The sequence below is a fragment of the Apostichopus japonicus genome, chromosome 20 (genome assembly GCF_037975245.1).
Source record: "Apostichopus japonicus isolate 1M-3 chromosome 20, ASM3797524v1, whole genome shotgun sequence".
Classification (NCBI taxonomy): Eukaryota; Metazoa; Echinodermata; class Holothuroidea; order Aspidochirotida; family Stichopodidae; genus Apostichopus; species Apostichopus japonicus.
Window position 1 is genome coordinate 21,606,421 of NC_092580.1, and position 16,912 is coordinate 21,623,332.

General features: G+C 35.6%; 1 protein-coding gene across 9 annotated transcripts; it reads left to right on the forward strand.

The window, feature by feature from the left end:
• The first annotated feature begins 390 nt into the window (after window positions 1-390).
• Window positions 391-8,545, forward strand: LOC139961643 (uncharacterized). 9 transcript variants are annotated; one of them, XM_071960994.1, is made up of 5 exons: window positions 391-878; window positions 2,488-2,571; window positions 3,879-3,965; window positions 4,742-4,813; window positions 6,119-8,545. In XM_071960994.1, exons 1-5 carry the CDS (start codon window positions 869-871, stop codon window positions 7,063-7,065), a joined length of 1,200 nt encoding a protein of 399 aa, XP_071817095.1. In that variant the 5' UTR covers window positions 391-868; the 3' UTR covers window positions 7,066-8,545. The 9 variants fall into 9 exon arrangements, with proteins under 9 accessions (XP_071817095.1, XP_071817099.1, XP_071817100.1 ...); XM_071960995.1 differs by having other exon boundaries at window positions 392-878; window positions 2,464-2,571; window positions 4,730-4,813; XM_071960993.1 differs by having other exon boundaries at window positions 392-878; window positions 4,730-4,813.
• The last annotated feature ends 8,367 nt before the right edge of the window (window positions 8,546-16,912 follow it).

Below are 16,912 nucleotides of genomic sequence, written 5' to 3' on the forward strand. Positions count from 1 at the left end.
ACTGAAAACCCACAAACAGAAATCTCTCACTAACCCAATGTATAAAATGTAGCGTTTAACGTGACGTGAAAAGGACACGGACCCAAAGGCTAACAGAACCAAAACAATAAAGCTCCGCAAACCAGCCCCAAAAAGCCAACACCAAACCACAAACAGAAACCCCCCCCCCCCCCAACCCATATTATGTAACACCGCGCGATGAAACTTGTTACATAGAAATCAGTGACGCATGTATATCACGATAGGGTCATCTATGATTGCTGTTTTACAGTCTATTTTAGTAGTTAGGGATTACCCAACTAAGCCATACATACGTAATTTCTATTGTTGGGCAGGAGAGGATGGGTAACACTATTAAACGTACATAATGGCAGTGTTAACCTAATAAATTTCACTGGCAAAGATTCAAAGCTCGTACACAAACCAGGGAGCTGCGTTAGAGTAGCAGCTCCCTGCACATAGTTGCTAATGTAACAGTCATACTGGGTAGGATAAATAATACATGATACACAATCTGTAGTGTAGGATGATGAAACAATATCCAGACTCGTCGACAGAAGTTCAGAACAGATAAGATAATCAGAGAGCAAGTAAATATAACCTAGTCAGCCATGCAGGCGGGGTACCAAAAATACAACAACAAAAAACTGTTATATTTGCCTAGTTACACCTTTATACTACATAGCAATCGTAGGGTCTACTGATAAAAGTTCATCGTTAGCTAGCTAGTATCAGCTAGAACAGTATTTCCTTTAAATCTACTTCAGTATGCCAAAAGTTGTGAATTTTACACAAATCCTTCAAAAGCAGACGCAATGTTCGTCCTTTTGCGTTACGGTTAACGTTTGACTCGCAGCCAGATAACACAATGGCCCATGGTATGTATTTTTACGTATCATTAATAATGAAAAAGGTTTAATATTTAACACTGTGCTGCTATCCTAAGTTCATATTTTCCAATTTATTATAATGGAATGCCTAGCCTGAGTACTAGTACTGTAGGCGCCTATAGAATATATCTCAGATCTATAACTTAGGCTTAAAATTGGTGGTTGCACATTCAGCATGAGGTTTTCCCCCATGGGCTCTTTGAAGGTGGTTACTTGTTCCTCCTCATAACTTTTTGCATCTAAACTAAGCATTCCAGATCTGATCAATCCCCAGGTGAGTCACATACATGTAGCACATGCTATTTAAAAAGCCTAACACTAGTAACAGAGTCTGAATGGTTTGAAGTGAAGTCTTCATGGAGAGGATGTGGAGGCAGAGGATGTGGATTATGATAATGTTGGGTAGAATTATAGAATAACCGGCATATCTGAAGATCTCTTTTTCTGGTGGAGTAGTGAAGTGGCAGTCAAGTTGTCCACTGCTACTGCAAATTTAGTAAAGAAAATTCTTCCCCAGTGCAGAAGAAGAATACTGAAGAAACATTCACCACTAAACTCTGACTTCAGCAAGAATATCCTGTTCATCGACAGGATGTCAATGTTCTTCATTATGCATGTTGTTCCCTAAAATGTTTATGAAGAAATACTTCTAAATATTAACAACTTCTCTACCAAGACTCAGTCACCACTAAATAAGAAAAAGTCCTTCCCAACAGCACTCAAACTCATAACAAAAAAGAAAGCAATGCTACATTACTTTGATTCTGTACTGGTATATAACATACAGTAGTATTGCCGAACAGGAACAGGATGTTTAGATAAGTTTGTACAGTATTATGTAACATTTCATCACTCGACTCCATCAAGATTCCATTGACAAGAAGCACTTAGCAAAGTTTAAGCATACTTTAATTACTCCTAATGATGTTACCTAAATTTTGCTAGACAAGAATAAATTCATGTAATACTCTCAGATTAAACAATAAATACTTGATTTTAATTTTCTCTTTTCTAGAAACAGGATGCCTTTTAGTGTTAGACCAAAATGAAAACAAAGCCAAGCTGCATCAATTAATGCTGACAAGAAATATAAATTCATTAAAACAGCAAAAAGGTTTAAGCCTTAAATTTTGGTGTAGTAGTGTCCTATCAATTGGTGCACAAAAAGTTTACCAATACTGTTCAAGTTTTGTGCAGTCGAAGCTACTGGTTGCAATAAAACTCACTACCAACCTATAGGGAACTTAACATATAAATTAGCCTACTGAATATTGAAAGACTCTTGAGGCATACAGTGAGAGGCTTCAGCAAAATCGATTAGAAGCAAAAAGGTATAGAACACTAGTATATATATGTGGAAAACCAACATTAATGAAGTTTGCTCACAACTTTTGCTCCCCAATCACTAGAAAGAAACAAACTGGAGGAACCTCTAAGTATGTTACTAATAGACAGGGCCGTTTATCCTTAGTTTTCACGGCATATACTACAAGTAATGCCTTCCATCAATTGCTGTCATATATTTTCGTTTTTAAGGATAACTGGATAAGGTTTTGTTATGAACTAACAACAGATGCCCTTTTGTCTTTCTGATAAGAATTTCCACTCGTAACTGTGAAGTTGGAGGTAGACACAGAAGATGAAGAAGAACTTGAAGAAGTCGTATCCTTGATGAGACCAGGTAATGCCCTTGGTTAAATTAGCTATGACTGTTCTGTAGGATTTGTCATCAATTTGTGTTTTTTTATGATTATGATATTTTAAAAGTTAGTATGATAAAGGTCTACATATTGCCCGCTGCTTTAATTTAATCTAAACACCTTTAATGTCTTGAAACACCTTTAATGGCACATGTTTAGCACGTGTTAGTTAATTTGAATGAGAAACATTTTATCTCCATTGCGATACACTATGTTACATTGTTTTTAAATGACACTGGCTGGTGGTTTTTCGACATCCTCTAATCCATTCAAATCTATGTTACATTGAATATTCACACTTGTACCTTTCCATTGATGTATGGCACATTGTTATATTTTCTTTTGGGACTCGGTAAAACTTGATCAAACTTAGCACTTTTGGACAAGGAATTTGCTCTCATTGCAAAATTTCCTAAGCGCTCATGTGACTGCAGGTCACCCTATGACGTAGAGTCGGTTGAGGATATATTTCAATAAAGCTATTGACTTCAGCACTAATACTGCGCCGATAGGACACTCTGTCATACTGTTAAAATAAAAATGCCAACGAAATAAACTATTTTAGTATGAGTAAAAAAAAAGATTTTTTGGGTTGCCTCCAGCTATACATTTTAAGAACACCCATCAGTAAAAGGGATCTGGCTGATTGGCAATAAAGCAGAGCATACACTTGTTATTGTACGTTCTGTACTTTTGGTAGTTTAGTGTATCACACCCTAAATTTACCACCGATCAATGCCAACGGTATTATTTGATAATTGATTCAGTAGTTTCCCGGTTCCAAAGCCTTCTGTTGAAATTTTCAAAATTTTTGTTTTTCGAGAAAATCTCCTTTTGTGATGGCTGGGCATTTGGTGTGTACTGTGTAGATTCAGTGTGTTAAACTCTATCGGAGATCAAAAGTCACTTGAGGTAAAAGGTTCAGGTTCAGAAAACCTCAGAGAATTTCTTGTAATATTCTTAATTGTTGCACTTTCATATTAAATGGAACATTTCACGTTTTCATAAATTTCAGAGGTTAATGTATATGTGTGAGTCATCCTCCATTTTGAATTTAGGCAGTAACTGAGATAATAATAGCCACTGAGGCTAATTGTTTTGACGACCAAATGACAGGACTATAAATGTGCTTTATTGTATAAGTTTGGTATATTAGTTTTATATAGTAGAAAAGTCTAAATCATGAAATTGAACCCTGTTCTGTTGTAAAGTGTTATATTTCAGGTACATGTCTTTCTATGTTATCCTTGGCATATTCCTATAGTATTCAATTCCTGTTTATTCTCAGATTGTTCAACAGAAGAAGAATATATTACAGATGAAGATGGATTCACCACTAAAGATGATGATGGATTCATAGAAGAAACCCCTAAAAGTATTCAACTCATTCAACTCACAGGATTAAAATTTAATTTCTTGTGTCATACAATAACTTGAAGTTGCAAGAAGTGCAAATATGTAAAGAAAATGGTGCTATTCAATCTCACACCCCCGCCCCCCCCCTCCCCCATAGGGAAAGTGAATACAAGAAAGCTGCAGATTAGCAATTTATGTTCATGTTTGACAAGAAAGCTGCTGATTGGCAATTTATGTTCATGTTGGCAAGAAAGCTGCAGATTAGCATATTTAGGTTCATGTTTGACATAACATAATTTTTTAGTCTCATTCTTTATCATGCTTTTATGAGATGGAACCCTGCAACATTGAAAATCGCTGTTAAATTGCAAAGAGCAAACAATAGTGTGTTCTTAATGCTTTATATATTAATTTAGAGTAGTGATATTCAAACATTGCCAGGACCTATGGGTGCACCCAAATCATGAGGTGATGAGCCTACAGATGATGAAAATGTAAAGAATTTCAATGTTTAGAGGTCAAATGATTCATTCTGGGGCATGTTTAGACTATAAATTTGGTCCATTATTTTTGTCTATACGTAAGAATGTGTCCTAATGAATACTTTTGAATTTTGAAAACATAACTCCCATTGGAGGTGGGGTTCACTGCACCCCTCCCCACACACTTTGGGCATGCCATTGGGACTGAGTAGATTTTGCTGTACATTGCAAAATAAAATTGCAGTTCATATGCTAGTCCATACTGTCAACATGATATTATTCCAATAATGTTTATGCTCAGCTTGCTCAACAGAAGAAAACGATGAGGATGGTTTCATCAAGATAAACGTTGATGGACTGATAGAGGAGACCTCTCAGCAAAACGGTAACTTAATTTAAACTTTCTGAATGTTTTCTGTTGTTTCTATTTCACACATTTCTTTCATGGTAGCTTGAAGAAAGACATTATCATCAGGTGAGTTAGAAGACATTGTAGCCAGTGTTAGTGCTAGGATGTTCAATAAGAGGGGAATTCCCCAAGTCAAATTATTTTGGGGGATTCTTAAATTTTAGGGGATTTAATTTTTTTTTTTGGGGGGGGGGAGGATTTTATGATGTTAGTAGTTAGATGTATGCACATATGCCTGTATTGAGGTTTTAGCGTACATATAGTACATACAGAGCAGTACACATGTTTGACCATTACGACTAATACACAGTGTGCTGTGCCGCACTAATGAAACCAGTGTTTTCTTTTCGGAAAGATTTGACCAATCACATTACTCCCTTCAAAACTCAACAATACTTTAGTTTATAAAATCTGGCTTGTAATTGGGAAGTTTTGTAAAGCAGTAATATTGCAAGTTGTGGGAATTACTAGAAATTGTTGTGAAAATTCCCCCAAGGGAAAATATTTTCTGGGACCCTCTAGATTAAATGAGGGAATCACGCAAACATGCGTCCTAATGTGAACATTGAGGATTGACAATTAACTCATGACAGCTGGTTTCTTGCTTTTAAGTGTGTGAGGATGATTAAATCATGGATACTTTCTCCTGTTCATTGCTGATCTCATAAGCATTACTGTAGGGGGATAATTATGTTGTTGCTGAGAAGAACCTACTTGCTGTAAATGTTTGTGTGGCTGTCAGACTTGAAGCGCATACATATTTGCAGTAATATTATAGCATAGTTGCCTGTACTTGGACTCACCCTTTATGATTTGCATTGGTACTCAGGTCATTTTGGAAATTTAGTATTGATATTTGTGCATGATTAGGTACTTGTACTCACACTCTGAGCCTTGTGCTTGTACTCACACCAAATGGAATTTTACTTGTACTCACACTCATGCTTTTGTACTTGTACTACAAGCCTGTTGGTTGCTTCATATTACCCAAATCAATTTGAACATTGTTTTGCTTTATTCACTGAACAATTGAACCCACAGATTTTCCACTATGATTTTTTTATTTTGAAAGAAAAGTGCAACAGGAAATTGACTGGTAATTTTAGAATCAGCATCCTGGCAGATTGTCAGATAGCATCGTATGTAATTAGTAGATTCTATTAATTGATTAGTTAATGAGTTATCTTTGAACAGAGAAACATGAAGTCATGTCTGATTCCGTGGTTTACTTGTATTTTTCTATTTCATATGTTGTTCTCTTGGTTTATTTTATTGTTACAGGTGGAGAGGTTTTCTGCTCCAAAGGCATCCAAGATGAAACTGAGGCAAAGAGGACAACCCCAAATAACCCTTTGCCTTTGCACAGGGATAGTTACTCACAAACAAAGCAATCTCGTTGTCAAACATCTGAAAGGACTTTTGGAGGCAATTTCAATTGGAAGCAGCAGCAAGATATTTGCTTTGATGAGAGACCAATTGAGTGTGATATAGAACTACATACTTTCATTCTGAAGTCACATTTACCAAAATGTGTAACAGTTCAATCAGTCGAAAGGCCATTCAGTTGCGAGATATGTCCAAAGACGTTCCACTGTAGGTCACAGTTAACCAGACACGAAAGAATTCATTCTGGTGAGAAACCACTTAGATGTGCACATTGTGAAAAGACTTTTAATTTTAAGTCACAGTTGACTAGGCATGAGCTGATTCATTCTGGTCACAAACAGTTTGAGTGTCACATATGTCAAAAATCTTTCCTTAGGAAGCCTGATTTGACGAGACACAAGCTAATTCATTGCGAGGAAAAGCCGTTCAAGTGTACAATGTGTCCGAAGGTGTTCATTTTGAAGTCACATCTGATCAGACATGAAAAAGTTCATTCCGGTGAGAGACCGTTTAAATGTGACGAATGTGACAAGAGTTTCGACTTTAAGTCACAGTTGACCAGACATGAACTAATTCATTCTGGTGAGAGAGATTTTGAATGCCATGTGTGTCAAAAGACTTTCCTTCGGAAGCCCGACTTATTAAGACACGAAAGAATTCACACTGGTGAAAGGCCATTCAAGTGTAAAATATGTCCAAAAATGTTCATTTTGAAGTCACATTTGATCAGGCATGAAAAAATTCATTCAAGTGAGAAACATATTCCATGCCACACATGTGAAAAGACTTTCCTCCGAAAGTCTGATATGACCAGGCATGAAAGAATTCATTCTGTTGATTGAGATGCCATTTCAGTGTGAAACTTGTCCAAAGGTTCTCGACAATAGGTTTAGTTTCAACAACATGGAAGAACTTGTATCAAGATGAACATACCTCTGATGTGTCAACCACATCTTATGTATTTCATTCAATGATCAGAGAATGTTCCTTTAAGGATTAGAGATTGATGTGTGAAATGTATGAGAAAGACTTTATTTAGTGGAAACATTTGCTGATGCAAGTGAAAAAAAGTCACTTAGGAGAGCAACTGTAAAAATGAGCAAATGTAGAACATACTTAAATGCTTGCTGTTACAAGTCAATTTAAAAAATTAAAAAGCGTAATACATTCTAAGGAAACTTCAGTTCAATGTGAAAAATTGTTCAACGATTTGTTGTGGGTGCATTCAAGAATCAGATTTGGAAAAATTATTTGCCATTACAATAAACATTTTTTTTTCTAACAATTTTGTTTTTCTTCTAGAAATGATCTGGTATGCCAGATTTGATGAAGAATAAAAGAATTCTAATGAGAAGCCATATTCATTGTGAAACATGTACCAAGGCATTCCATGAGAAGGTACATAATATTTGAATTTTGAAAACAGACGTGAAAGCAACTGTTTGGGAGTAATATTATAGCATAGTTGCCTGTACTCGGACTCACCTTTATTGATTTGCATTGGCACTGGGGTCATTTTGGAAATCTAGTATTGATTAGATACTAGTGCATGATTAGAAACTTGTGCTCACAGTCAGAGCTACGTGCTTGTACACACAAAGATCATGAAGTTTGATAATGCTTTTCATTTCTTAAAGAATACTGTGTTAAGAATCATTGTCACTACAGATTATAATATTGAATTAAACAATCATATGATACTATAAAGTAAAGGCTTCATATTTGATGCACCTTCGTAATTGGCGCACCGTCTTATATAACTAGCAATGATAGGCAACCTAATGCAGGCAACCTTAACTTTTTCTAGCGAAGCAGAGTTACATATTTCACCATTTCAGATATGTGCTGATCAAATTGTGGGTTTTTTTATGCTTTGAACACCCTCCCTCCAGTTTTGCACATATTTTTGGCATTTGGAAATCTTACTCCCTTAAAATAACCAAAATTACCTCATCATGAAAGAACTTGACATGGCAGACATTTTGTGGTCAAATTTTACTCAATTTTACGTTGCGTAGGCACAGAACAATAAATATTCTGAGATAATTACATTTCTGAGGAACTACACATATTAAAAACGCATACAGTTGAGTGAGTTGGATTATTTGCTCGATAGATATCGTTGTTCAAATCCTTAAGCTTGTCAATTATGAGCCCACCAGGCTATACAATGTTTGCAATAGTTTATAAAGTAAAACTTACAGTGTGGTTTATAAAATCAGTAATGGATGTGTAAAATTGTGAGATTTAATATTTTGGTTTTAAGCCAGTGTAATTAATCATATGTTGTTATGTTTTCAATAAAACTGAATAAAAAAATTATTTGAACATGTCATTGTACATCTATTTAGTACTATTTGATTGTGTAGAGCTCAAAGGCTGTTATTGAAGAAACAAGTCCAGGAAATGTTGTTGGAAGAAAGTGAAAAAGAATTTGGCAAAATCCTTATATGAACAAGCATGTCTTGTTAATCTGGCTCGAATCTAGTGCATAATTGGAAGTCAGAACGTTGTTGGTAGTGGGGTTCAATGGGCAACGGTTCCTCTGAAGGAAATTGGGATGGACCAGTAAAAATGGTTGGATTCCAGATGTCACAGTCTTCTTTCTGCCATCATAGCAGCAAGTATGTCAATATTATTAGCCTAACAAAGGGGAGTTGGAGACCTGGTGGCCGGGGGATGGGAGCAATTGTGCTGAAACCTTTGGATGCAATTTAAGTTTCGAACAGCCTGAAGTAATATTTGTTTTGGTGAGATACCAGTTCAGTGTGATATATGTCAACATGCCTTAATAAATTGTCGAATGTAATACTGAATTGGTGTTTTTCTTCAAGTCTTTTTTTCTATAATTTAATTATTACTCAAAATTGAAATTCAAGTGAGGTCAGCTGGCATGTGAGTTAGAAACAGCGCTGACACAATCTCTTAATATTTGTTGGGCTAGAGGTCGCCCATAATTTGACACTACATTTAATAACTACCACTCTGTATAATAATAAGGTCAGTACAGCCTTTACTATATATGACCATCCCTTTCCGGTTCATTCATTTGGGGTTGAACTTGCGTCAATAAATTGGTCAATGGGAACAATATATACGTGCAAACCGTGTCGATTCTAACTGCCTAGCTACCGCTGACGTCATCTTCCATTCATAACTTGTGATATTTGTAAACATCTGTTGCTATTGCGTAACAACGGTGCAACGTTTGCGTGTCGACACCTGACTTCATATTTCGCAATTACGACGTTTACACAACGATGTTTGTACGTACTAAGCGGTAATATACATATGCACGCTGTTTTGTCATTACATGTCCTGTCTCCGGCAAGAGGTAAACCCACTCTGGATCTATGCTCAATTATTGAGTTCTTTTCGTCAGATTTGATTACATCTTCCGCAACTTTTGCATAAAATATGCTTGAAATGGAGCTTCTGAAAATGGCAGATGAAGTTCAAACCGAATTATTGAAAGAAGAAAGTGTTTCAAGCAGTGAATTTTCCAATTCGTTTATGGATGTGGCTAAGGTGAATGCAGTTTGTCAAACATCGGAGAGAAAAGCTTTGCTTGAGTCCGCAGTGGATCAAGGAGAAAAGAAAACGAAGAGAAAGAGAAGATGCAGGCGAAAGTCAAGAAGAAGAAACAGACCAGGTAATGGTAAAAGAAGATCTCAGAAATTTAAGAACAAAAAAAGAAATAGACTCTACATTCAACGCTCACGGCTGGGGGCTCCATATCTTTGTAACGATATGGTTATGGCCAAAAATGGATGGGTGTTTGATACTTCCTCAGGCAAAATTGAGTTTAAACCAGACATTGTTCAACATCAAGCTGAACACAATTCGGCATCAAGTGAAAAAGAAGGGAAACCTTCTCCTGAACAGAATCGATATTTACCCATCTCCCCTGTGGGTGAATCAAGTTCACAATGTCAGGAATGTGACTGTACATTAGACAACAATTTTCATGACAACATTGCACATGAATCTATAGAACAATCTGCTAGACAAGCCGAAACTGAAATCAAAGATGAGGATGGCGATTCTGCATATGAAAGTCCAGTGACAACAACTAGCTGTTCATATCTAGGGAGAGAGCCCCAAGACTTAGATGACATAGTTTCTCCGTACTATGATGATAACGACATTTCCTTTCAAGATGATGGTGCCAAAGACTTCCAATTTCATATGGCAAATTTTGAAGATGACACTGATAGATATTTAAGAGAAAGCTTAATGGATCTTTCAAGAGAGAATCTGGAGGCTCAGTATCATTCAACGTTAAGAAAGTACCGAGATTTACAAAGCGAAACATTCACCAATGAAGAGGTAGACCTGAATTGTGTCTGGCAAGATGGGATTGATTCAACCACTGGTTCAGTGATACAACAGATGAAAGGACTGAAACTTTTAACATCAAACATTTCGTGTAGTGTTCAACAATTGCAAGAAGAAAATCACCAGCTCAAACAAGAAAATATTCATCTCCGTGGTATCCTAGGTAATGCTGTAGGATTTTGAAGTACTGAAGTTTATAAACATTTGTATAACACATGTGTAAAAACGATGTCAGACAATGTGCTGGACAGTAATATTTGAAGACTCCCTTAAGTAGGGTTATAGTGTTCCTGGTTTAAACACATTTAAGGCCATCGTGAAACGTGTCACAAATGACTGTACAATGCATTGCACGTTGGAACACATATAGATCAGTTTACGTAGTGTAAATTCTTACTGCAGGTCGTATCTCGAATGTGAATAACATATAACATGGCATGTTCATTCCATGTGCTATGCTGTAGCATCTTAACAGGCCATATAGGATTCATATATACTGTCATTCTCCAGATTATTTAACAAAAAGGTTGGCGTAAAATTCCGTAAATATCTGGATGTGTACAAGAGTTATCTAATTTCTGTGTAGATCTAGACAACTGAATTATTTGTGCAAAGTGAACATTCAGTGTTCAGTAAATCTCATAGTATGTATGCAAGGTAATGGACTTTTTTATGGACAAGATTTTTGTATCAATTGAAACTAAAGAACTTGGTAAAATGTTATTAACTTAGCCACTTTGACAAGGTGTCTGTCTACAAAGCAGAATCAAGGACTTGTAAATTGTAATGTATACTTATTTGATTCTTTTATAACAGACAATTATGCAGGATTTTCTTCCTCTTGCAAAAGATGTCTTATTACTCATTACAAGAAAATATTTATAAGTAAAACAAATTGCAGATGATAAAATTAAGCAAGGTTGACAGTCCTGATAGGATGAAGGGTTCGGAACGTGACCCGGCGTTCTGAAATTTAAAGCAAGTTAAAGTTTCTGTTTGTTTCTAGGTTCTCAACTAAATCATTCTTATTATCCATTTTGCGATACTTTGTACAGTATGTTTTTTCATGTAAAGCTGTAAATTGTTGTGTTCAACATATTGTTTAAATTTACAGCTCTAGTTAACTCAGAAATTCATGTTACAGAAAAAGAATACATTTTAATTTTCATAACAGTCTATTGACTACTAACTTTCCAAGTTGTTGTGTGTGTGTACTGATTGAACTTGATCCAAGTCCTCTTATCTTTCAGGTACCTGTTGAGTGTCTGCTCTCTGCTATTAATCTATCATGGATGATTTTGTAGAGACCTGACCATGCTCATCATCATGCGAGTGTTCAACATACGTTGTCACACTCAGGTAAATGTTTTCTTCCACACTCTTTTCCTTTTCAGTGAAATTTGTTTTCAAGTCGGAAGAAATTTAGCAGAGCTCTCAGTAAATTATTGAAATTGTTGAAATTTCTTTTTCATGATATAAATATGAAACTACACCTTTTGAAGCAGGATTTTTTTAGGTGTGGTAGGTTTGGAATGGTGGTGTATAAGTAGGATATTTGGAATGACCAAATTATGAATGATAGGTTGCAATTATTCTGTGTACGGATTCCCAGATGACATATTTAGGTAAGGTTATTTAATGTCTTTACTTATCACATGTAATTATGATACATAGATCAGTGTATAGTTTGAGAAGAAGTTTATCTGTGCTGGGATATTTACCCTTGCAGTCATTTTGCTTCCTATAGTTACCACCTGACACTTCTCCACATCAGCACAATGGAGTACAGTGGTTAAGCAGCAGCTGGTAAAGGTAAGTGTTCTTCCATCATTGCATGTAAATGTATAAGTGCAGTGTTTCTATTGCACTGTTACAGTCACAGGTTATCATTGGCTAGTTTTATTCAGGTCTGATATGACAGCAAATGTTCCTTATACAGAGAGGTACTATTCGATTATTCTTCCACAGTGTATGTAATCTTGGAACGTTAAAAGGGTCGTTAACTTGTACAATACCATTGTTTCAATATAGATCTATCATAATTTGTGTTTTCCCAACAATTGATATCGCAAAATGTTGCAAGACAATCTAGCCGAAATGAGTAGTCCTCACTTTATGCAAGATGTAAATTTTGGGAAAATATCACTAAGCCACATATTGGACAAGTCACAGTTTGTTTCTTGTTAACTTAAATTAATTAATTAATTAAATTATTGAAAAACAACACTTCAGTCAATAACACCAACAGTACAAACAAAATTGAGATGTCATCTTGTAACTACAACAAGAAGGAAATGACAAATTTTCATTTTATTGGTAGAAAAATTTTGTGGTTCAAATTATCAAGATACTTTGATTTATTTGTAAAATGTTTTGTGTTAGTATCGTCATGCGATTTTAGGCTGGTTTATAATTGGCAAAAGATTTCAAGAAGAAAGGGAAAAGCTCACATCAAATTAGATATCACTGATTTTCTTAATATGGCCATAAAATAAATGGAAAACAATGGTAACAGGCTACAGCCAAATGTGGTATGTTGTACATATAACAGATGGTGTAATGCACTTGTATGCAAGAGTCACCAAATGTATTGATCATTGGCAGTGCTGAACCAGGGTTGACCAATTATGCTCACACTGAGTTAAATCAGTGAAATTTTAGGAACTAAATTTAGTAAGAAAGCTAAAAATGACTAAACCATTTCTTAAACATGAAATGATCAGATTAAATACATTGATCTTAATAACCAAGGGTTTTACTAATTGAATAACAAAAATTGTCAGTTACAGCAGACATGATTTCTCACAATACATGGTCCAAAAGTATTGCTATTTTAATTGTATTGCATTAAATTTATAACAATAACTGTAATCAGTGTGAACATGACATAGGATGAAAAATAAATTGATGTAGGAACAAATGCTTAGTACATTTTGTTTATATTGTCAAAACACCAACCCAATTTCCTGTTCAAGAAATGACTATTGTGTATCCTGTAGATACCACAAAACCCTTTAAAGTTAACATACTCATGTACTTTTGACAGAGATAAAATGGAATTAAACAAATCCAAAAAATTTAAAATACTTTTATATTAGTTTAAAAAAAAGAAATCACCAATTATTTTCAAAGCTGAAAGCATGTTCCATTTTACTGCCATTTATGTTAAGGTTTTTCATCAGTTCAAGGGCAGTATTTTGCAACAGTCTGATGGAGCGATCGAACAGCAGTATACCTTAAGAGAGTGAAAAGTTTACTCTAATCACATATAAGACCACTAACTAAGACCATTAACTTTTAAACTTCTGATAGCTGAGGAAGTTACTTGAAGTGGTGAAGTAGTGTAAAAATGTTGTTTTTGTTAGTAATGATAGGTTTTATCTCAGTAAAGGGTCTTTCATCAAGATATTGTTCTTTTCCTTCAGTTGTCATCAGATGAAGTTGATGGCAGTATTGTTTTAGCATTTTGGAGAATTGGGAGGTTTGCTCATCGGTAGTCACAGCCATAAAGGAAAAACTGCATCGGTGTCAAATAGCTGCTGTGTCAAATTCTCAACTTTCAGTGCTTCGACCTTGACTCAATATCTACTTGAGTGAAAAAAGAACTTATCATCAATTAAAGTTCCCTCTCTTGGTATATGACTCACTCGTACAGAGCCATGGAGGAAGACAGTGTGTCATACAGTAATAAGTGTCTGGGCTCATCAAACCTGCCCAGACATAAACAGAAGGCAAGAAAGGCTTGAGAATGACCTGTTGACTAACCATGGAGGGAGGATTTGTACCCATTTACTGAACAAGACAAACAAATAAGGTATCACATGTGTTTTGTGCCATCCGTAGGGTCATGCTTTGACAGCAACAGTGGCATTTTACTGAGTGGCATTGTACTGGTAGGAACAGTACAGTACTCATCAGGAGGTGTCTGTTATATTTAATTGACGAGGAAACAAGACAAACAGTCAGATATATTATTACTTAACTGAGTCTCATGTTTATTGCAAGCATACTCTTGTCTAAATCAGTATTTAGTAAAGTGAGGTGGCATATACCTTTTAGAAACCACTACTAAAGTGCCAACCATCTACAAAGTATTACAGAGTTTTGAGGAGTGGATCAACTTCTCCGATTAAAGTAGTACTCTAAAAGATTAAGTCAGGGAAGTATGAAATTTTGAATATTATAGCAACTGCAGTGAAGCTGTTTAAAGTAAACAAGACTTCTTGCTTAGTACAACCATGGAGCTATAATCTGTTTATAGCTCCATGATACAACCTGGCGAGATTACTACTTGCTGCACTGGTTATGTAATGTTTACCAGAAATAATACAATACATAATATATTTATTGCAAAATTTCACAACTTGATACTGCAAAAGAATTTTTTTTTTTTTAATATGGAAATTGTTGTCTTTCAAAGCAATATCTAATGGGTCCTTAAGATGTGGCAAGACGTCCCCGAATCCGGGGACAATTCCCAGGTTAAATCTGTCCGTGGATTTGATGTTCTATACTTCGAATATCCCCAGATTTACAGAAAGGCCCTGAATAAATGCATTTCAACTTGTTCAGTCTTCCTTTCGGAGTGACAGATGAATGTAAACTGCGATTGTTAACAAACTTTCTACAAACTTAAAGGTAGCCAAGATCAGATCATTCAATATTTTGAAAACTTGTGCATCAAATGAAAGCAAACAATTGTTTGCTCTAACAGTAGAGATTACATTATTTAAGATGCCCTGAATTGACTACTAAATTTATCATTTTCAATTTTCCAATGGGATAGGAGTGTCACAAGTACAGATCTAACAATCAAATATTGCACATCAGTTGGCATAACAGTATGTATACCTATGCTTACGGATCAGCCTTAACAAGCACAAGAATTCTGTTGTTATTTATTGGTCAAAAGTCATGACAGGCCAACAAAGGTTGAAGTCATAAAACTTGGTAAACACAAGTGTTGCAATTGGCTCCACCTTACTAAGTTCACAATATGCATACTTTTTGAAGAAGTCATTGGAGGTCACCAGAGGTAAACATGAATACCTCAAAAGTGAAGTGTGTAGGATTCATCTTAGTGAGTTCCAGAACTCTATTGTGATGTCTTTTGCAGTGAAAATACTGTGTAATATTATGTGCAATGTATTGTTAGACAGTCACATAAAACGTGGCTTTTTGGTCGCTTCACTTTTTGGTACTGTCAATATCCCAAAAATGATATGTATGAATTGTAGTTATTTTTGGGGTGGCTGTGCAACGTATCTAGGCCGCTTAGAGACCTTTTTAAAAGAAAGGGGAACGAACCAGTTTCACCCAAGCATCTGGCGAAGTCCTTTGGTATGGATTGCTCTGTCAGTCCTTGAACCGAGCCTATCATGATCATCCAATAGTTCATAGACATGGCATAGGCTAATCGTTGCACTATTTTGGTTCCCGGAGGATAATATTTGTTTGTTACTTATCTACTCCCACCTGCATTTAAGGAACTGAAAAGGAATAGAGAACTTATCACTCTGCCACAAGACCTGTTGAGAAATAGTGTTCATTCGTAATATTTCAGCTTCATAGGGGGGGGGGGAGAATCAAAATGCTCTGAAGTTTGAACCCTAGACAAGGAATTTTTCTGACTCATTTGGTTACAGAGCACTAACCACTGTGTCACAGTAACTGTTGAAAAGTTGTTATAGTTTCCAATATTTTACCCTCAGAATGACAAATTAAATGCTCCTTTTGGTGGTTTGAGTCCAAGACATGGAGGTTGCCTGGTGTTCAGTTTTGCAGCACTAATTTTGCTTGTCTCTTACATTAGAACCATAAGAAATGCAATCAGTTGGAGTGGAACAGAAGGATCAAAATTCTCTCTCTGGGGTTTGAATTCAAGATATGAAGGTTGTCTATGGTTTTCAGGAACAGTGTACCAACTACTGTGGCACAGTAACTTTCAATTAAATGTGTTTCTAATGTTTGGTCCTCAAAATGCCCCAAGTATATACCTTTGGAGCAGCACTGAGTTATACAGCACTGAAAAGTGAGTTCAAAGTGTAATTCCATTAACCTGGTTTACGTATCATATTAAAAAAGAAACAACTATCTCTCCCCAAATATTATCAACAGTAAGTAATCATTGCAAATTGTAAACTAGACTCATTTTTCTTTTTACAGCAAACGGTGGTTTATTTTATTTCATTTTGCTACGCACTGAAAGGACCCCTGTAGTACTTGTATGTCACAGAATACCATTAACTTGACATACTGTGTATAAGAGGGAGGGGGTGTGGGTATCTGTATATTTCACCACAGAAAAGAGAATAAAGACAAACAAAGCATTTTATTTTTATTATTTTATTC